At 45.9% G+C, this 22,773-nt stretch overlaps 1 protein-coding gene across 3 annotated transcripts in view; it reads right to left on the bottom strand.

Moving 5' to 3' along the window:
• The window catches only part of LOC147897964 (protein root UVB sensitive 6-like), a 126,292-nt gene that overhangs the window by 37,891 nt on the left and 65,628 nt on the right, over positions 1 to 22,773 (bottom strand). For all 3 annotated transcript variants that reach the window (XR_015541675.1, XR_015541674.1, XM_087380340.1), the window contains exons 6-12: positions 19,465 to 19,584; positions 12,590 to 12,691; positions 12,426 to 12,498; positions 12,092 to 12,175; positions 11,932 to 11,996; positions 11,718 to 11,819; positions 11,401 to 11,619 (exon numbers count right to left, since the gene is read on the bottom strand). Coding sequence is in view for 1 of the 3 variants with exons in the window: in XM_087380340.1 (XP_087236466.1) it covers positions 11,401 to 11,619; positions 11,718 to 11,819; positions 11,932 to 11,996; positions 12,092 to 12,175; positions 12,426 to 12,498; positions 12,590 to 12,691; positions 19,465 to 19,584 (765 nt within the window). In the remaining 2 variants the exon portion in view is untranslated. The remainder of the gene's footprint in view (positions 1 to 11,400; positions 11,620 to 11,717; positions 11,820 to 11,931; positions 11,997 to 12,091; positions 12,176 to 12,425; positions 12,499 to 12,589; positions 12,692 to 19,464; positions 19,585 to 22,773) is intronic.

Genomic DNA, 22,773 nt, shown 5'->3' with positions numbered 1-22,773 from the left:
TACACTGAGTTCATTGCATATGGGATTAACCTCCTAGCCCCGATCTTAGCAAAGCTTTTTGATAAACCTGTCTATTTGGGATTTCCACACACTTGGACCATTAACACTATCTCACCCATCCACAAGGCAGGGGATCCCATGAGCCCGGAGAACTACAGGACCATTATGATTGGACATGTCATGTCCAAGATTTATGCATCAGTACTTGACTCCGAGGTTAGCAGACTTGCAGAGTGTTGAGGACTTATACCAGCAGGACAAGCCAGATTTCGGCGTGATCATGGAACCATGGACCACATCCTCACACTCAGATGTATCATCGAGGAGGCGAGGTCACGAAAGCAGAGGGTTTATTGTCGCTTTGTGGATTTCCGCAAGGCCTTTGACACGGTTCTGAGAGCCCGCCTCATACGGTGCCTACAGGACTTGGTCTATGAGCAGGAGATCATTTGGGCTGTCATGGCACTTTACGAGAGAGTTTCTGGCAGAGTTCGGGTAGGATCCAGGTGGACAGACGAGATCATGAGCACCATCGGGGTCAAACAAGGGTGTCCTTTGTCGCCTACCTTGTTTGGCCTCTACATTGACGAGCTTGAGACAGTGATGCACACACAAGGGGGTGTAGGTTGCTCTCTTGCGAGCACGTCGATCCCGATTCTGCTCTATGCAGATGGCGTGGCTCTCTTGTCTTCCTCAACAGAGGGGCTTTAGAGACACATGTGCCAATAATGCATCATATACCGTGAAAGATAATGGGCAAGTTGCTCTTACTTCTGTCTCTGGTGGTATTGTCACTCTAGAGCATGTGCTTTATGTTCCAGGCATTCGTAAGAACCTCATTTCTATTTCAGCCATTGCTACATGTGGCTTTCAGGTTATTTTTGATTGTGAGGTGTGCAATGTATGATGTTACACATGCCTTTACCCTAGTTTTGGCCGGCACATTGTCTAGCGGTCTTTACAGACTTGATGCTTATGACAGATGTTCAGATGATGATGCTGCACTTGCCGATGCGCATGCCTTTGCTATTGATTCTACCATGGTAGATACTCATTTGTGGCATGAGAGGTTTGGACACCTCAATTTTGGAGCCCTGGTGAAGTTATATAAAAAAGATATGGTTGTGGATCTTCCCAAAATGCATATGCCTTCCAAACATGTTTGTGATCCATGCTTACTTGGTAAGATGCACCGTGCTGCGTTTCCCAAGGATGGGAGAGTTGGTGCTTCACGTAAGCTTTATCTGGTTCATAGTGATGTTTGTGGACCCATGAGGGTTGCAGCTCTTGGGGGGTTCTACTATTTTGTTACTTTTATTGATGATTTCACCAGGTATGCTTGGATTTTCACATTGAAATCTAAGTCTAATGTTTCTTCATGCTTCAAGCACTTTATTGCCTTGGCTGAGAATGAGAGTGGGCTGCACATTGCTCACATTAATACAGATAGCAGGGCTGAATACATGTCCAAGGAGTTTGTTGTTTTTTTAGCGTCCCGTGGCATTAATCATCAATGCACAGTGCCTCATACTCCTCAACAGAATCCCATGGCTGAGCGGAAGAATATATCAGTGATGGAAATGGCCAGATGCATGTTGAAAGGCAAACATTTGCCTAATAAGTTGTGGTTGATGCGGTCATGTGTGCAAATTACATCTTGAATAGATGTCCTACAAAGGCATTGCAAACTATCACACCTTATGAGGCTTGGACGGGTCGTAAGCCTCGCATTTCCCACATGAGGACTTTTGGATGCTTAGCTTATGCTCATGTGCCTTCACAGAGACGCACTAAGTTGGATGATAAAGCTGTTAAATGCATTTTTCTTGGGTATAGTTCAGAGAGCAGGGGCTATAAGCTATATCAGCCCCGCATGGTCAAGTGTTTTGTCAGTCGGGATGTTGTGTTTGATGAATCTTCCAATATGCCTTTGCTGGACTGTCAAAAACAGCCCGTTGTTGATGCCCCATACATATTTGACAGCTTTATGCCTATCATTGATCAGGATCATTTGCACAGGGCTCTTGACCAGGAAAGAGCAGAAATTCAGAAGCCTAAAAAGGTACCCCATTGGCTCCTTGACACATTAAAAGACAACAAACAAGACACTCCTCTGCCAGCCCGTACGAGAGCAGCTGTCCGGAAAGAGCACGCTAGTTTTGTTGCTTATGCTTTGGTTGCTATAGCATGCAAGGAAGAGCCATTATGTCATCAAGATGCCTTTCAGAATGATTGTTGGATGAAGGCCATGCAAGCTGAATTGGATTCTATCCATCAGAATTACACTTGGGAGTTGTGTGATTTGCCTTATGGCAAGAATGCCATTGGAACTAAGTGGGTTTACAAGATCAAACGGAAAGTTGATGGTTCAGTGGACTGTTACAAAGCCCGTCTTGTTGCTAAGGGCTATGCTCAGTAGCATGGCATTGACTTTGAGGAGACTTTAGCTCCCACTTCCGAGATCACTACCATTCGCATTGTTATTGCCTTTGCTGCCCACTTTCATTGGCACATGCATCAGTTTGATATTAAGACAGCTTTCCTTCATGGGCATTTGCAGGAAGAGGTCTATGTTTCCCAACCTCCTGGCTTTGAGGTTGAAGGTTCTGAAAGCAAGGTATGCCGCTTGAAAAAATCCCTCTATGGATTGAAGCAAGCACCTCAGGCTTGGTATTCAAGAATTCATTCTCATTTGCTCACACTTGGCTTTCAGAACAGCCCTACAAAGACTACCCTTTACATCCGCAAGCGTGGGACAGATTTGCTGATTTTAGTCCTTTATGTGAATGACATGCTTGTAACTAGGACACATGCTCAGCAAATTGCAGATTTTGCAGCAGACATTTGCTGTGTCTGATCTTGGTCTTCTACACTACTATCTGGGCATTCAATTTGCTAGCAGTGAGGGGGGCATTTTGATGTCACAATCCAAGTACATTGGACAGCTTTTGCAGCGTTTTCAGTTTGAGGATTGTAAGCCAATATCCACACCATTAGAGACTGGTTTTCACTTCTCTTTTGAGGATGGCAGCGGTAACATGTGATGTCACTCTCTATCAGCAAGCAGTTGGTTGTTTGATTTATCTAGGCCATACGAGATCTGATCTACAGTATGCTGTCTCACAGTTGAGCAGATATATGCACAACCCATCTATGCACCATTGGCATGCCGTGAAGCGTGTTTTCGGGTATCCTAAAGGCACTCAGCATTTAGGCCTTCTTTATGGGGCTGATACTTCACTTGTCATGCATGGACTCACTGATAGTGATTGGGCTAGTTGTTTCGACACTCGTGTGTCACATAGTGGCAACTGTTTTATGCTTGGTACTTCATGTGTTTCTTGGTTCAGCAAGAAGCAGAGTTACCTCTAGCTGTGAAGTTGAGCACAGAGCGGCTTTTATAGCTACAATGGAGTGTGTTTGGCTTCGGAAGGTACTTGCAGATCTTTGTGCATGTCACACTGCTCCTATCGTCATCTTCACTGATAGTCAGAGTGCTTTGGCTGTCACACGCACTCCAGATTTCCATGCTCGCACAAAGCACATTGAGGTTCACTATCACTATGTCAGAGAGCGTCAGCAGGTGATATTGAGTTGTCTTATCAATCGTCTCAAAGAAGCTTGTCCGAAAAGGTAGCTAAGGTCAAATAGAATACTAGCCCATGTGCTCACAGCACAACTACAAGCAAATGGCCATCAAAGAAAATCACCTGATAACCTTACTCGTGCATCCCGATCTCTATACTAGACAAGCAATGTACACCAAAACGGCCTCCCTAGAATGGCACCATGACATCTATGCCTCCTCACCTTGGTGTCCATGTCTTCTACATGTATAGTCATCACTAAGCCATGATCATGAGCGCATCCTTGACCATACATTAGGGTCACTTCCTCTTGGTCTTGAAAGGGCAAGAAGAGTGTAGGAGTGAACAATGCAAGACACAAAGTGTATTCCATAACGAGCTAATAACAAATGAAAATACAAGAGAGAGTTGGGCTAATGGTGTCTGAGCTTGAGTTGTGAGCTAGACGTACGTGCTTAGATTCTCCAATACGGTATAAGAGCCCAAGTAGTCTCTACTCTAGAGATTTGCTTCTACAAGTGAAAGGTGAATCGCACTTGCTCTTCAATTCAGTCAAGCATGTTGTAATCAAGTGACGTTTACAATGAGTACGAAGGATTTTTGGTTGACTGAATTTATAGGGAATCATCAATGGCGTCTAGTATGCCTACCCCTTGAGAAGGGGATGCTGGATGGGACTAACTATCCTATCTAAAAGATAAAGAAAATGGAGTCACAAGGTGGCGTGAACCTTATGGGAGATTAAAAGCCCCCATATGAGGACAAGGGGGAGTCAAACCAATAGATGCTAGGGATAGAGAATGTGTGGGCAGCACACAGGCTGCCACATGGGCAGTAAGAGTTTATCCTTCTTAGGGTTCATTCAAGGCAGGCATGCAGGGTGTACAGGCCAGCACATCAGGCTGGCAAAGAGCCCAAGGAGTGGGCAGATGGGCTGGTGGAATACAACAAAAAGGTGCCTATGAGAAGGGCCTTATATGGGCGGGCTGGAGCTGGCTGCAGGTTGGCATAACCCTGGTCTACAGCCCTGATTAAGCCACTTTTACAAACTGTCTCAAGATCTTCAATGCACTGATCCACAGCAAAATCCTCATCTTGAGTACAAACCAAAGGAAAGGGTAGAAATTGGCCATAAATGATCTCAATTAGTGCTCTACCTATAGAAGAATGCACTATGTTATTGTAAGCAACCTCCACCATGGACAGATACTTCTCCCATAAAGTGTGATCATGAGTAGAAATGCCGAGTGAGGATGGCTTGCCTCCGCTTTTGTGATCCTGGGAGAACAATCTGCACTCCATTATGTTTGCCTTTTCAAGAGATCTTTGACTTGGGTCAGCTTCCCCAATCGCTTGTCCGTGGATGTGGTAGACATTCGGCAACGGCACCTCATCACACTATTAGACATTGCCTACAAGATCTTAGGCAAGATCTCGAGATCCATGACACTCAGATAGTTTTGTTCAGAAGAGGAGCATCTTGGACAACATCGTCAACTTTTGGGAGACCGTAGATTGGGGTGGGGGAGTCACAACTATGAAATTGAGGAAGAAGAGTTGGTAGTTTGTAGGATCGCGAGAGAGAGAGAGCACAGATAGTAAAACATAGCACAAGCCTTAGCCGTCACGTTAAACTTGGATTACATAATCAAAAACAAAGGAGTACAAGGTACAAGTACCTAGACCTAGGACTAAGTGTCCTAGGTGTCACATAGGACTAAGTGTCCTATGTGGCCTAAAAGACACTAACACTGTAAGTGTCTTTATTTATGCCTACAAGGCACATACCATGGCCTATAGGGCATCACTAGAGTCTAGAACCACCAGAGGATGGCCTACAAACCCCCCTCCATAGGATGGGCTGAAGTACTCCGGACTCTCAGAATACCTAGTATTTTCTAGTCATGGTGGCACATGTTCATCCAAAAGGATATAGCCACCTATGAATGTATAAGAGATGTCAGATCATGTAACAAAGGGAACCAAGTGTAAAGCCTGTCGAAAGACTTCGAACTTCGGACGAGGAAGTGCCTTTGTAAACATATCTGCTATGTTGTCCTCTGTGGGAAGATAGGACAACTCTATGTCTCCTACTGACAACCGCTCCCGAACATAATGATAGTGAACTTCAATATGCTTGGTACGCGCATGAAACACTGGGTTACACGCAATGGCCAAAGCACTCTGGCTGTCAGTGTAGACAATAGTGAAGGATGTCTGCCGAATACTAAGATCTGTAAGTAACTGTCGAAGCCAAACACACTCTACTATAGAAGTGAAAGCTGCCCTGTACTCAGCCTCACAGCTAGACATGGCAACTGTTAGTTGCTTCTTGCTGAGCCAAGAGAGACATGAATTTGCCAAGCAAAAAACAATTGCCAATATGTGACACTCTGGTGTCGGAATATCCTGCCCAGTCACTATCCGTGTAAGCATGCATAGTAAGTGAACCCTGATCACCATAGAAGAGGGCTAAATCCTGAGTGCCTCTAAGATATCTGAAGACTCTCTTCACTGCCTGCCAATGCTGTGAACTGGGCATGTGCATGAATTGCTGAGCTGAGATACTGCATACTGCAAGTCACGTCTGGTGTCAAATAAATAAATAAGGCATCCAACAGCCTGCTGATAAAGAGTGATATCGCATGGTGGGCTCCCATCATGAGCTGAGAATTTGAAGCCAGGGTCCATTGGTGTAGAGATTGGCTTGCAATCCTCAAACTGAAAACGATCAAGGAGCTGTTCAATATACTTGGACTGAGACATCATGATATCCCCCTCAACATGAGCAAACTGAATGCCCAAATAATAATGGAGCCATCCCATGTCTGACATGTCAGAAATCTGCTGCAAATCAGCCTTGAAAGCTGCAATTTGCTGAGTCTCTAGACCCATTATGAGCATATCATCCACATATAAAATCAGCACTAAAAAATCAGATCCACTCCCACGGACATAAAGAGTGGGTTCTGTGGGACTATTCTGAAAACCAAGGGATAGTAAGTGTGCATGAATTTTGGCATACCATGCCCTGGGTGCCTGCTTCAAACCATAAAGGGATTTTCTAAGCCGGCATACCTTATTTTCAGAATTAACAACCTCAAATCTAGGAGGTTGTGTGACATAGAATTCTTCCTGCACATCCCCATGAAGAAAAGCAGTTTTGATGTCAAGCTGGTGCACTTGCCAATGATGATGGGGTTGCAATGGCAATGACACATCTAATGGTAGTAATCATGGATGTGGGAGCAAATGTCTCCTCAAAGTCAATGCCTTGTTGTTGGGCATACCCTTTTGCAACAAGACGGGCTTTGTATCAATCTATGCTGCCATTAGATTTCCTTTTTAATTTGTAGACCCACCGCGTTCCAATGGCATGCTTGCCAGGAGGGAGATCTACTAATTCCCATGTGTCATTTTTGGCAATAGATTGTAACTCAGCTCTCATTGCATCCATCCACTCTTTGCTATCAAAAGCATCTTTATGGCACAGAGGCTCTTCATTGCAAGCTGTAGCAAGGAGTGCAAACTCAAGAAAGTGACCATGCTGTCTATTCCCTGATCTTTCCGGGCAGCAAAAGGCTGATCTCGTTTGCTGTCCCTCAATGTATCAAGAAGCCATCTGAGAACTTGCCTTTGCTGTCTATTGACAGCTCTTTCTTCAATGACTGCATCATGGATAGTGGGATCATTTTGTGCTGGAAGAGAAACCTGCAAATCAGCATGAGGTTGTGGCTGATTATTGCTTAGTGGAGGGCCTGCAGGAGGCTCATGTTGCTGATCAAAATCCTCTTCTGATGATGGCAGAGGTAACCAAGATTCAAAGGCATCAAACATGTCAACATCTGGCTTTGCTTTGCAGTCCACAAGAGGAGAAGCTGAATGTTCAGCAAAGATTACATCTCTACTGACAATAATCTACCCAGTATTTGGTTGATATAACCGATACCCTCTGCTCTCCTGGCTATAACCAATAGATATGCATTTGATTGCCTTGTTATCAAGCTTATGTCTCAGCTGAGATGGTACATGAATATATGCAAGAGGCCCAAAAACTCTCTGTGTGAAAGTGAAGGCTTCCTGCCTTTCCATGCTTCATAAGGTGTAACAGTCTTCAATGCCCGTGTAGGTGATCGATTCAGCACATAGTTGGAACACATTACTGCATCAAGCCAAATTTTATTGGGCAAAGACTTGGCCTTAAGCATGCATCTGGCCATCTCCATTGTGGACCTGTTTTTCCTTTCAGAAACAGGATTCTGTTGAGGAGTGTTAAGGAGTAGTGCATGAGTGAATAATGCCCCGTGAAGACAAAAATGCATCAAACTCCTTTGACATATACTCTCCCCCCCTATCTGTGTTGAGGGTGACAAGCTTGCATCCTGATTCATTCTCAACCATATTCAGCCATCGCTGAAAGCATAAGAAAACTTCAGATTTGGCTTTTAAACGACATACCCAGCAATATCTTGTGAAATCATCAATCAGAGTCATGAAATACTTATACCCCCCAATGGCATTTGTCCTCATTGGGCCACAGACATCACTGTGTACTAGCTGCAATTTCCTTTGTGAGAGTTTTGGACAATTTTTTTGAAAAGGAAACCGATGCATCTTACCCAAAAGACAACCCTCACACACACGTTTGGAAACTATGTGAGTTTGAGGTACATCATTTGCCATCTACTATGAATGTAGCTTTGCAAGAGCTCTATAATTGAGATGACCCATTCTCTCATGCCAAAGATGACTTTCAGCAAGCTGTGAATCTGAAATTGCAAATGCTTCAATAGAAAGTGCAACTGAGTGATGATCAAGGTGATAAAGCTCCTTTTGTGAAGTGCCAGTAAGAACTATGGCATTGTCATCACGAATATCATAAACTAGGCATCTATAGCCATCAAAAATAACTCTGAAACCTGAAGTGGCAATTGCTGAAATTGAAATCAAGTTGACTTCAATTCCAGGCACAAAAAGAACATTTGTCAAAGTAACAGGATGGCTTGAAATGGATGTGAGCTGCACATCTCCAATTCCTTTAACAGCATATGAAGCATTATTAGCACATGTGACAGTCCCCCCTCGAGGTGCATCAGCTAAAGAATGAAACACCTGTCTGCAAGATGTGACATGCTTGGAAGCACCACTATCAAAGTACCAAGACTGAGCATCATTACCAGTAAAGAATGCATGAGCTTTGGAGGGATCAAATGAGCAATGGACAGCCCATGCCCAATCATCCTGAAGAGCATGTGCATGTAAAGCATCTTTTGGCTCATGGGATTCAATAGCATGTGAGGCAATAACTGTGAATCCTGCTTTCTTTTTCTCCGAAGCAATGCGCTTCCTGTATTCTGAAATGTCATGTCCAAGCTTGCGACAATAGTTGCATCTTTTCTTCTTTGACTTATCTGCTGTATTTTTAGATGCATGGGAGGAATTGCAACTGCTATGCGCAGATTTTGGCTTGCCCATAGGCTTGGAAGCCTTGCCTCTTCCTGTCTACTGTGAAGCAAATGCATGATCAGGAATAATGGCTTGTCTATTAGCTCTACTTTGCTCTTCCTGCAAAAGCAAAGTCACTAGCTAATCAAAAGAATAGTGGTCTGGACTACCCATGGCCACTAATCAAAGGGTTGTAGCAAACCCTTGATATGTATCTGGCACTCCATTCAATGTGGTACTGACAAGCTATGACTTTGGCACCACCTCATCAATGTTGGCAAGCTGTTCCATGAGGTCCTTGACCTTTGTCAGGTATGCATCCATAGACTCACCTTCATTCATACTGACTTCCTGTAATTGCCTTCTCAAATATGCAACACGAGCTTCATTGCGAATCTAATAGAGATAAGCCAATTTATCTCAAGCATCCTTTGCTGTCCTGCAAGACCGGATGTGTGGAATAATGATTCTCTTGCATGATAAAGCAATGCATGAATGTGCATTTGCATCTCTTGCATCCCATCTTGACTGTTCTTGAGTTGGAAGAGCAACAGCAGGAGTGCTAGAGGAAGAGGCATCAGGAGTAGTACCCCCTGCAGAAGGACCAGCAGTAGAGGCAACCACTGTAGCATTGGCTGGCCTCAGATCAGCCCCAGAAACAATAATCCACAAATGCTTTGCAACAAGAATACGTTTCATGAGATAAGACTACATCAGATAGTTGGTGCCATCCAACTTATCATCTTCACGAAGAACTCCAAATAAATCTTGATTGTTCCCAGCCATAGCAAATGTGATACCCTGAAAAAGACCTGAAAACCCAAAAGCCTCAAGGCTATCACTACAAAAAGCTGGCTGTCCAAAAATGACAGCAAATATCTGCAAATTTCCGACCCAAATCAAAGGGCAAATGCAGATCTGACCCAAATGTGACTGTAGCAAGCAATGTTCACTGAAAAAACAGCAAATCTGGCAAAAGCCCCAAATTTATTGAGGGCAAATAGGCCAAAAAAAGGGCATATGCAGAAAAGCCCCAAATTTTGCCGAAACTTTTGCAAATGTGACCCAATGTATGCAAATCTGACTCAATGTCCTGCAAAAGTGACTCAATGTCCTGCAATCTAACCCAATGTACTACAAACAACAAGAGATTGCAGACCAAATCCCAAAGCCCCAATGTTCTTGCAGGAATTTGCAACCAAAGAAGCTGAAATGGACTGAAAGCCCCAAAAAATACCAATGTCAAGAATGTAACCTTGCACGTGCAACCACCTGTACGGGAACCTTGAAAGATGTACTAGCTGTACGGACATCTCAAGTACAGTGTACAGTAACTGTACGGATCAAGTACAGATCAAGTGCACCATACGATGTATGGTTGAAGTACAGAGCTGGTACAAGTATAATGGTACACTGGTATGAAAACTGAATGGAACAGTACGTTCCCACGTGCATGTATGGCTTGCAGTACGGACAAGTATGCAGGGCAAGTGCGTAGTTGTACACCTGCTCAGGTACGGAGCTGTACTGCGCAAGTACGATGGCAGGTACGAATGCAAGTGCGATACCTGTACGAAAACGTATTGAAGAGTACGACGATGCAGGTTCACCTCTGTACGGCTGCTCGGGTACATTGTACGAAACTCAAACATGATGTATGGCGCAAGTACGTACGGACTATATGAGACCTTCCGTACGCTTGTACGAAAGATGTACGGCGCAATACGAGTCTGTGTGAAAGTCCGTACAGAAGGTGATGCAGGGAGTCCGGGGGCAGGAAGACGAGTCAAAACCAGCTCTGATACCACTGTAGGATCGCTTGAAAGAGAGAGAGTACAGATAGCAAAACGTAGCACAAGCCTTAGCCATCACGTTAAACTTGGATTAGATAATCAAAAACAAAGGAGTACAAGGTACAAGTACCTAGACCTAGGACTAAGTGTCCTAGGTGTCACATAGGACTAAGTGTCCTATGTGGCCTAAAAGACACTAACACTATAAGTGTCTTTATTTATGCCTACAAGGCACATACCATGGCCTATAGGGCATCACTAGAACCACTAGAGGATGGCCTACATAGTTCCCATAAAGAATCTTAAATTGACATTGTATTAGTCTCGTTATAATCATCTTAACGGTCTAAGGTCCAAACTCTCACAAATCAGGTATTGTACTAAAAATGCCAGTAGCCCATTCTTCATGTCTCTCACTGAAAAGGACTTACAAACACAAATTCTCTTCTTTCTCTCTTTCCACTTTCTTATCATTGCCATTGCTCAAGCCTCCAACATGACACCCTTTCATTATTTTCAAACCAGAATAAATAGAATACCTTTGCTCCAGCTTTTGTAAAGGATAAATTTAATACCTGTGCTTCCGCTTTGTGCTTGAAATCCTCATAGAGATGAGCAGCATGTGTACAACTATCTGAGATTAATGTCAATACATCCGGCCCTTCAGCCTTCTTGTGTTCAAACAATCTTTCAAGCTTCTGTTCTCTAGTCGATATAATGCGATTGTGCATAAAATTGTCTAAATCTGGTTTATTTTGGGATGCTTTTCTGAGAACATGAAGGACCATATGTGCCTGACAACCATGACACAACGTCAGACATCAATGCAAAGAAACATGGAAATGAGAAGCTAATTCGAAATGGCAAAACAGGTAAGATTTGTGAACCTCACATGGAAGGCAGCTTTCAGCACATCATCTGAAGTCGCTCTCTCCTTCAAGACAGCATATGCTTTCTTCTTTGTTGGAAGATATGTGACCAGATAATTCTCTTCCTGCTTGCCAAACAGAACTTCTAGAGGTTACATATCATAAATAGCTGTAAAGTAATTGTTGCAGGGGCAGCAAAAAGACACCAACGAAACAGAAGGTGAAGACGACTTTAACCTCAAACAATGCCTTCACAGCTAGGAAATGCTGTGGGTTCAGAAAGGAATCTTTTATGGATGAGCCTGGCAGTCCATCAGAATTATTGTAAGGACTTGACAAGCAAGTGGTACATATTTAGAACTTGGACAAGTAGCATCAGAAACAAATTCATATGTACCAAGCTCAACAGAGTTTTTCTCTGTCCATGGGAGGAGAACAATGCGCTCTTTCCGATTTCCATCATTCAAAGATGGGACTTCTCCTGCAGTCACATTACAGAAAAACCACATTGCAACATTTCTGCATCCAGTCATGAGGCCACGTTAATTCTAAAAGCCTTTTATGACCCTATAATTAAGCTAACAAACACATGATACTTCAAGCATTTTCAAAGTAAAGTGAAGAACAAAAAATACAAAAACAAGCAAGCTAGGAAGAGATAGAAGCAGGCTTAAGCTTCCAAGCACCAAAAGTTGCACTGCCTTAAATAGTAAAATATTAGAAAACCCCACCTGTTTCAAGAAAGGAATGCACTGCTATTCCAAATCTTGCACGATTCAAAGAGGGGAGAACAACTGATTTAACCTAGCAAAACACTACTGCCACCAGTTATGATAGAAACCTCCAGATAACCAAAAATTAACTGAGACTATATGAAACTGTAAAAAAAGCTTACCTCCTGATACGAACTGTACACATATCCACAGGAAAGCACCAAAAATATGGGCAATAGCCGTGGATTGTTCCTTGAGATCAAAATGCCCAGACTGGTTCCAAGCTACCAAAACGAAAACATAGGATCTACATTTCAGCACTGCCACAGAACAACCTGCAAGAACTAGTTTAAACCTCCTAACTGGTTGTAATCAGTTTGGGCACATCACAAGCAACCATCAATGCTTCACGTTTTTTTGGATATTAGAGCAGTTGCCTTGTGAAATTTTATATTCTCTTCAAGCGGAGAGAGGGGGGACGAGGCCTGATTGTACAATTGCTTAGTGCATTAAGTTACAACACACACAAATCATAAAAATTCAAAATAAACTGCACGAGGCACAGCAGCACACTTCTACTCCAGGCAAGGTATCTTCTTCATTACAAACTTGGCCCACCTCCAGCACATAGAGGCATCCTAGGCCTCAAATTGATTATGCCGTAACTTTTTATTGCAGCCAGATGTGGATTACCCGACCAGTCCTTAAGTGTGTAAACAAGCAGATAATCAGATTCCCAATTTCAGTCAGCACATCTAATTCCTATAGACCAGAGGCTGAAAAAGGCTGGTGACTGGTAAACCCTCAAAATGGAGACAGCAGCGTACAGGAATGTACCTTCAAAGAACCTCACATCTGCAAAAGCATGCTGGTCACACTTAACGCTGCCAACACCCAAGGTTCAGACCCTTATTCTTTCAGGGATACATATACGATTTCAAGTCATGCACGTCCCTCCTCTCTGATGTCCTTAAGGTGCTAAATGCCGTAAAATTTTATATATATCTAGATGAATCTAGGAACATGCCCAAACTCATCCTCCAAAACCACAACACATAGTGCAGTTTCAATCTCATGATAGTCACTCATAAGGTTGAAAACCATAAACTCCCTCACGCATAACAAGGACTAGCTACTATGACATCCCCACTGACGTCACCAGCGCCGAACAATGGGTGTAGACCATAGTATAAACATATGCTCCCGCACATACAAATCCACACACCCACACATACTTGAGCATCCATTTATACAATGTCTTCTTTCCAAAAAAGAGACTTCTATTAAGTAAGAAAGAAACTCGCTAGAGCAAGCTCTGAGCAAAAATACAACATCATGAAATCATGAGGATAAATAAAACCCCCTCAAAGTGAAGTGGAAAACAACCAAGGCTGAGGCTAAAAGTGCCACCTCAACCCTGTAGGAGTCTCAGAGAAGAAAGGAGAGTCCTTCCATTCCCTGAAGAAAGAAGCCCTCCTAGTTGAGACTGCACGGGAGTCTCCCTGTATACTCATCCATATGGCCATCAAAGTATGTACGGTGTCTGTCCAGATACTAGCCAAAGTGTGCGAGGGATGAAGCTGAGTACCCTCCATAGCCTCTGTACATCTAGCCCTCCAGATATGCCAGGATGCTATGCTCGCTAAAATCTCCCAAGAAGTATCCACCGAGGCATGTACATCTGTAAAAGAAAGGTGTGATACCACATCCAACGAACAGGACTCAATTTGATGACGTTGAACCAAAATGGCCCGAGAGGAGTCAAGTCTCTCATAGAATACCTGAGGCCCTTTAAGAGAAAGCCAAGCCCCTGAGCCCCATGTCATAAAGAATGGGGAGTGGGCAAAGTGACTAAAAATCCTGGCTACCCCCGTCCAAATCATCCTCGCCTGTCTACAGTCCCATAAACAATGCTGAATAGTCTCTGAAGCAGAGAGCCAGCGAGGGCAAGTAGGGTCGGCTCCAAACCTAGATCTCCAAAGGTTCACTGCAATCCCACCATAGATAGAAAGCCAAAAGAAAAGAGTGATCTTTCTATTCCTGTGGGATTTCCAGAGTCTCCTCCAGAAGCACCTCTGCAGATCCACAGTGATATCAAATGTCTCCCAATGAGGAACTCTAGAAGGTCTCCAACCTCTACCACTGAGCTGAAATCTCTTGGCATTACTGACCGTGTAACGAAAGAAGGGGATGCTCTTCTCTCGATGCCCTGCGTCAATCCACTCCCACTCTCCAAGGTCCCAATGCAAATACTTAATGGGAACTTCCCCGTAAAGCCAAAGCCTCCAAGACCCGATGGAGAGAAGCCGAGGGTCTGGGTCGAGGAACCACTCTGAATCTGATCCCTGCACCAAAAGACCTACAACCCTGATAGGCTGAAAAGCAGACTCAAGCAAGATGTCCTCTGTGGATCTGAACAATCTGCCATCATCCTGCACAGTAAAAACTAAAGCATCCTCCTGTGCATCTCGAAAGGCCAAAACCTGACGCGGAACACCGCCTCTCGTAAAGGTACCTGCCCAAGTGGAGCAAGTGAGTGGCATGTCATCTGTGTCTACCCACTCCTCTGGAAGGGCTGCCTCAATCTGCAAGATCCTCCCTGCACTCCCTCTGAGATGTCCTATCAACTGAGACTTGGTCTCCTCTGGAAGCCTCCGGAAAGCTTTCCAAGACCCCAAAGATGATGCAAGTCCCCTCTCCCACCTGGACCACTGCATGTAGAGTGAGGCACCAAGTGGTCTGCCATGATCATCTAAAATATTGTCATTCCACATGATGGGTTGCCTATCCATCTCTTCACGAGAGGAAGGAGGAATCCTCCGAAGAGTGCTCCTAAAACTCGCCCATGCTTTCAGAATGGCAAATATGAGAGGGGACGAAGGTGATCTGAGGTGTGCTGTGGTGAAGATCCACCTAATACTGCTCATCCAATATCCTCCTGAAGAAGGTGTGCACCTCTGTATGTTGCTAATAAGAAAGGCCTTCCACGGTTCCTGCCCTGGCATAAGTCCCCGCACCACCATCTTGCAAAGTAAAGCTCTGCACTACAAACCTGGATCAATAATATTGAGACCCCCTTCCTGTGTAGGGAGGATCACGGTCTCCTAAGCCACCCTTGCTAAGGTATCTGCTGTGCCATCAAGCCCACTCCAAAGAAAATTTCTGATCGGTCTCCTAAGCTGAGTGATGCAGTCCCTAGAATAGCACCAGCAAGAACAAACAAACCAGGCCGTGGCCAAGAGGACCTGGTTGACCACCACAACTCTAGCAGGATCAGCAGTAAGAAGGGCGGCATAGAAATCTGAAGCTATGCGTAAGACATCTTCAGGATCTGTCTATAAAACCCCATGTGAGTCAATAAGTTGGGATACACTCTCTCTACTATGTCTAGGGCCAAGAGTAGAGAAAAAGTGTTTATTGACTCTGCCACCCATCTAAATCCAGAAGGACTCTCGTGCATGAAAGGCATACTCTACTCTCTGATCAAGCAATACCTGCTGATGAGCCCTTGCTGCAGCAAGGCGCTCCTGAATCCAAGCATCTGAAGGCCGTTTCTACACTTTCCTCTGCAAAGCTGCCAACTGCTGGCGGACACCAATTTCACGTCTGAGAATATCTCGTCTCCTGGTACGAGCAACTGAGAGGTAGAAGTCGCTAATACCAGAAAGGGCAGCAGCTACCCGTGATGACAATGGCTGCCCACCCTAGCCTCTATAAGGTCCTCCTCTGTGTACAAGGCATATGGAATCTTGATGCTGGCAGATCGGCCTCTCAAGTGAGGCTCCAAGATAGCCAGCACAACAGGAAAGTGGTCTGAAGTGGAGACCCCAACAGCAATGCATACCGATCCACCTCTGTCAAGTGCCCAATCATCTACATAGAATCTGTCAATACGTGCATGAATAGGCATTTGCTGCCTCCTATTCGACTAAGAGAACAAGAGGGACTGTGGCTGAATCAGAAAGGCATCATCCAACCAAGTATCTCTGCCACAATAGTGAAAAAGGAAGGCATCCCAAGCTGCTCTCTCCAAAGAGTGAAGTCCTCCTTCTCTATCCCCTTTTTTGTCTAAAGGTAACTGAACCATATTAAAGTCACCTCCAATCACCCATGAATCCGCAATGGGGGCCCAAGAGAGCAAATCCTTTCACATAAAGACATGTTCCCCTCTAATGTTGAAGGCATACAGGTTAAAGAAACCAACCTTACACCCTCCAATCTAGAGGGAATAATGACTCCGTGTCCAACAACCAAGGGGAGAACCGATTGCGAAACTCAAATAGAAGTGTCCCCCCTGGTGCCCAAGGCCGGCGATCAAAAAGTATGACCAGAAAGCAGCTTGTCCGACTTAGAGCAATCACTGGCATAAGATTTGTGTTCCTGGATAAAAAGGATATCAATAGCACCTCCAGTGACACCTGCATGAAGCTGATTCCGGATCAGCTGCCTACGGCGACAGTGTGGAACTCCGCCTAGGCCCTATATGTTCCAGCTGACTATCCTCATCGACAGGAGGATGCTGGATGGAAAGGCTTACCCGACCTAGTAGAGGAGACCAGCTTCCCCTTGGCCGAAACACTCCTGCTGAGGGCAAGAAACTCAACAGGTGAAAGATCCCTACACCTGCTGAGGGGGAGGCCCTATCAAAGGGAATCCCAATGACCGGGACCCCTAAGGTGGAGGGCACAAACTCCTCATCATCCAAGAAAGTCGCCGAATCAGCCAGTGTCGAAAAAGAGTTTCTCAGAAGCAAGTCTGGCCGAGGAGTGCGAAGAAGACCTGCACTCGTGGAGGAAGGAGGAGAGGAAACCTGCCAGGCCCCTATCAGCAAATCTGGAGTTGGGAGCTGAGGAGGCCTGTGGCTGGGCTGAAGAAGGATCTGTAGTCCTCATCTATGCACACACTCCCTCAGCTATGGCATGAATAGTCTGAGGGGGAGAAGTATCGGTAGCCCCCTCATGATCGAAAACGAAAATGAATGGGGCTAGTGCATCTAAAGGCCCCTCCTGATGAGAACTGTAGTATCTGGGGCTACAGCAGCCTCCACCTCCAGAGTCTAGATGGCATCTGTTTGAACCGGACCAAGGGTCTCCTCTTGAGGTAAAGGAGCTACTATGACCGCTCTCCAACGTGGTACTGGGAGTGTTGCAGGCTCTGGGCACCCTGTTGCCCCTGGTGGCCCTGGGGTGCGCGAAGCAGGGCGCCTTGCTGCTCCTGGTAGTCCTGGAGTACATGGTACAGGCCGCAGGGGAGGTGCAGACGGGATAGTACGTGAAGGAGCTGCACCAGAAGACCTCTTGGGTCTTTTTCTCTTCCTTGGGTAATCTCTAGCAAAGTGCCCAAGGGTCTTGCAAATCCTGCACTGATTCTGACTTCCTGCAATCTCGATTCTCTGTCAAAAGAGAGCCATCTGGACGCTGAATCATGATGTGGTCATCTGAGATGTTAGGGTCAGAGACAATGACCCTAACTCGAGGCACCCCATCCGCTCTGACTGCCTCTGCCGAGGAAGAAGGCATGCCAGGAAGGGGGGGAATCTCAGTGACCACTCCAAAAGTGGCTCCGATAGTAGCAAGAAGTCGATGGTAAACCTGAGGAAGACCAGGAAACCTAATGAACAGTGATGTGACCTGACTATCCTCCTCGACCAAATCAAAGCCCAAGGTGTAGGGCAAAAGAAAAATCCTCCTCGAACCCAAAGCCAGGGGATTAGCTTTGAGAACAAGGACTGTGGACTCGTGGGAGTCAAAAATCACTTGGAAGAATCCACGTCCCAGAAGTCGAATATCCCTGAGGTGTGGGGCGAGATCTCCTGGTAACGCCGCCAGCATTCAGTCTCTAGCCTATGATTTGAAAGGATGTGACCCAAAGATGCGGGCGAAAAAGTGATTTGGAGCCCTCTAATTCCACATCTTTCTTGAGCTACTGCAACTCGTCTTCTGAAAAAATGACGGTTCTCGTGGCCGGTGGAAGTGAACGGAGATTGGCTGAATGGGGATCCATTCGCCAATCGAAGTGAAAAGGCCGATTCCAACACTGTTAAAGCTCCGTCCATGAAACTACTGCCCAAGACGCCCTGAAACGGGCGTAGGAAGGAGGAGAAAGAAGAGGACAGGAGAGAGGGGAAGAGACGGAGAGAAGAAGCGGAGGGGAGCTAAGATAGGATAGAAGGGAAAGGGCTGACAGGAAAGGAGAGGGTAGGCAACGGAGAGGAAAAGAGGGGGGTTAGGAGGGAGGGAGGGGGCGGGCTAGGAGGGAGGAAGGGGGCTGAAGGCGGGGAGGGAAAAGGTGGGCAGGGGAGAGGAAGGGAGGGGGCGAGGGAGGGGAAAGAGGGGGTGGGGGGGAAAGGGGGGGGCGGTGGAGGAGAAGGGGGCGGGGGGGGGGGGGGGGCAGCAGGGGAGGAGAGGGAGGGCGGGGGAGGGGAAGGGGAGGGAAGGGGCGGGGGAGGAGTAGGGGGGGGGGGGCAGCGGGAGAGGGAGGGTGGGGGAGAAAGGGGGCGGGAGAGGGAGGGGGCGGGGGATGGGGAGGGTGTGGGGGAGGGAGGGCAGCGGGTGGGGAGAGGGAGGGCGAGGAGGGAGAGGGAGGGGGCGGGTGGGCTGGCAGGGGGGGAGAGGGAGAGCGGGGAGGAGGAAGGGAAGGAGGAGGGAGAAGGGGAAGGGGCTGGCGAAGGGGAGGGAGAGGAGGAGTAGCGAGGGGAGGGAGAGGGCAGGCAGCGAGGGTGAGCGGGGGGGAGAGAGAGGGAGAGGGGGCTGGCTGAGAGGGAGAGGGGGGGGGAGGGGCAGCAGCTCATGGGGAGCAGCAGCTTCGCTTCTGTTGCCGATAAACATTTTTCTGACTGAGTTTATGTTGGCACTCCGGATGTGAAGGGCAGACTTAGTTGTGACAAAGGCTAGCACAAACCCAACAACCCCCCAGCCCCCTCCCCCCCCGCGCCCTCCACAACAACCCCAATCCCTCCCCAAAAATTCCCAAAAAGAAAAAACATCTAGATTATGCCATATAGTTGAGTATGTACAAGTGACAACAATTTATCAGATACAATTTCCAGGTTTCATACCAAATCTGCAATGTTGCTGATGCCTTCTCCCTTCGCTGTCACATCCCCTATATTCTCTTTGATTGCAAAGGCCTTGTAGATAGGAGCTCGTGTAGAGGTGGAAGAGACAACCGCAACATTCTGTCCAGATATAAGATAAGAAACACAAGTTAGCTTCCCATTCTAGTTGATAAATCGAGTTTGTTGCCTATAAGAGGTCTTCTAGTAAACATCATAGTGACAGGTCAAAACGTGATGAGACATTTCTACGAAATGCATGAAACGTGGCACTTCCAGATGAAACATTTTTTTAATAATGCATTTATTCTTTTAATGGAAAAAAATTTTGCCTTCCTTTTTTTTTGGGCCGGGGGGCGAGGGCGGGCCGGGGGGGGCGATATATGTGGTTGAGTGTACTATAGTCTATGTATGTGCAGCATGCTGGTCGGCCCGTTGAGGTGTATGCACAGGTGCTGCTGGTCTACTGAAGCGCTCCATACATTATGAGATATATTATTGCATTTGGCACCCCTCCAGCTACCTTCTTGAGGATTTCGGATCTGCTCCAGCACCTTGAGCACTCATATTGCCCACAAGTGCTCTTCTATTGGCTCATTCTTGCACTTCAGTGTATCTGCTTGCTGTTATTTGACTTGGGTTCACTCGGTTCTGCATTTTGGGGAATTCGGAGCACCACTAGACACCTATATCTGCCCGAGGCCAACCCATTCCTTTGCTGGTCCAATTCAGCTTGCTGTCCGCCTTCATCAAGGTCTTTGCCATCATGACTTCATTGTCTTCATGTTCTCTGCTCGTGGAGAAGTTCAAGGGGGAAGGTTTTCCCACATGGCAAACCAAGATGCAGTTGCTCCTTATGCATGAAGGTGTTTGGGATGTTGTTGAGGATGACAAATGTGATATACTTGATCAGCAACACCAAAGGATTTGGAAGCAGCAGAATGCCAAGGCCATCGCCTCATTGGTCTTTGCTTCGCCGACTCTCTCTCATCCATCACGTGGACTTCAAGTCAACTGCTAAGGAGATTTGGGATCGCCAGAGAGTGATGAGTTGAGTGATCATCTAGCAAGGTTTCAATCTCTTGTTCAACCCTTGAAAGCACTATTTACTTGGAGCTCAATTTATCATTCATATCAATCACCAAAGTGTCTAGTATTTCACGCAATAGCCATTGATTTGATCTGAAGGAAACATATGCGTTGTGTAAATTTACTTTCTACTCCCAATTTTCAAATTCAGCATATTCCATGGAAACAGAATGCAGTGGCCGATGCTTTATCTAGGAAACCCAAAGGTAATTCTATTACTGTAGATGGAAACTATTAAGGAAGTATACAAGGATGATCCCCAACTTACCAAAGATTTAAGTTGATTTGAGCAAAGTGCCAAAGGACATATAGAGCTCTCTCAAAATTGGATACCTATGTATGCAACACGTATTTGTGTCACCATGAGTATGGTGAGAGACGATTGAAGAGAGTCAGCCTTGATGAAGCTTGAAAGGTATTTTTATTGACCCCACATGCATCATTACAGTGATAATGTGCCCATTCCGCACTCTAACAAACCCATTGATACATAAATGAAATAATACAAATGATTTCTTTACCGAATCATCCTAGACCCCATAATCACTTGTAGGCACTCAAATTTCCTCCAATCTGTCTTCGGAGATCACATCCCCAAAAGGGTGTTGCATACATGACAGTCGGCTGCACTAGTGTATCAAAAAGCAAGCCCTCCATCAGTGGATCCTGCAAGTGTGCCTGGAAGCACTATCGCTCTAGCCAAGCTAAAGCACTCTACCCCATGTGAGTCATGCCTAGGTAGCGTGGGTCATCGTGAAAAGGAATCCTGTGAAAACTGCTCCCAAATATGTGTAGGATTGCACTATCTCCACTAGCTCGTTGCGATAGGTGAAGTTGAGTCGGCGGATCACTTCGCGTGAGGTGTTGAAGACCATAACCTTGGTCTTCCCAAGGTTAAATGTCATGTCTCTCTCTCTCTCTCTCTCTAGAACACCTCTAGGGCCTCCAGATGTCGCTGCAGTCCTTTCGCTGAGGATGATACAAGGATTATGTCATCAGCGTATAGTAATATCTGCATCATGAGGTCAGCCAGTAGAGATCCCTCGCCTCCTAGGCGGTCTATGAAGGGCGTAATCTCATCGATGTAAAGTCTGAAGAGAGTCGGTCAAAGGGGGCAGCCCTGCTTCACCCCGATCATGCTCTTGACCCAATCCCAAAGACCACCCTGGGCATGAACTATGCCTAACTTGACTCATGTAGGCTCATCACACCCCAAATCAATGTCTCCTAAATCTACATCCCCTTGTAGTCTCCTAATCATGCAAATCGTGGGACCGTGTCGAGACTCGAAGGCCTTCCGAAAGTCTACAAAACATGTGTAGACTTTCTAGTGTCTGGACCTCGCCTCCTCAATAATAGCCCTCAAATTGAAGATGTGATCTACAGTAGAGTGTTGTCTCCTGAATCCTACCCGTCCTAGTGCCCACTACCCCCCATGCCTCTGTATTACTGTCTGCTGATCTCCCTCTCTACTACCAATCTAGAAATCTTGGCCACTGTGTGGCCAATCATGAGGGTGCGGTAGTTCCCAGTATCCATGGGGTCTCTTGCTTTGTGTATCGGTACAATAGTGATGGTGCTCCACGCCGGTATGAAGCCATGGCATACCTCTACCCCTACCCTTGCCCTTGCCTGTGTTACTCTGTGTAGAAATAGCAATAGTTGACCTACGACGTAAACAAGCAACTCATCTATCTATGATCTCCAACTCTCTATGTAGCTGTGCATATCTCCTCCTCAACAACTTCAATTTTAACATAATTGGGCAGCTTGGTTATGTTGATGCTCGTTGGATCCACCTGCAATGAAGTTTAGAAGAACATGTTCAATGTTGTGATTCCTAGTTTAGAATGACCAAATTTAACGTTCATGTTACATGCAACCTGCTGGAGTTGTTTGGGAAAAGGGCCAGAAGCATGCAGCCAGGGAATGGTAATTTGTTACAGGTTTGGTTGCAGCACATCTACATATGCAATTTCATGCCTCACCTATAAGAAAGAAGGGCTACTCATTAGAGTGCTTGACTGGAGCTTGGTTAGTAGATTAGGGCAGAGATGACTTGCTCAATAGTGCTCAGATGCAGTCAATATGGCATGCACACTCAAGACCATGGGTCACCACATGCACTTTGGGTTGCACATGGCTAATAGCTTTCGGGGAATGGGCATGTTTATGCTGTCTTCGAACTACAGCAGTACCATGGACAACTGCCCTTTTCAGCCT

The sequence above is a fragment of the Dipteris shenzhenensis genome, chromosome 10 (assembly GCF_047967505.1).
Source record: "Dipteris shenzhenensis isolate YYH24624 ecotype China chromosome 10, Dip_SZ_1.0, whole genome shotgun sequence".
NCBI classification, from domain to species: domain Eukaryota; kingdom Viridiplantae; phylum Streptophyta; class Polypodiopsida; order Gleicheniales; family Dipteridaceae; genus Dipteris; species Dipteris shenzhenensis.
Note: the sequence above shows the minus strand (reverse complement) of the source record. Positions and strands in the feature narration are given on the sequence as shown.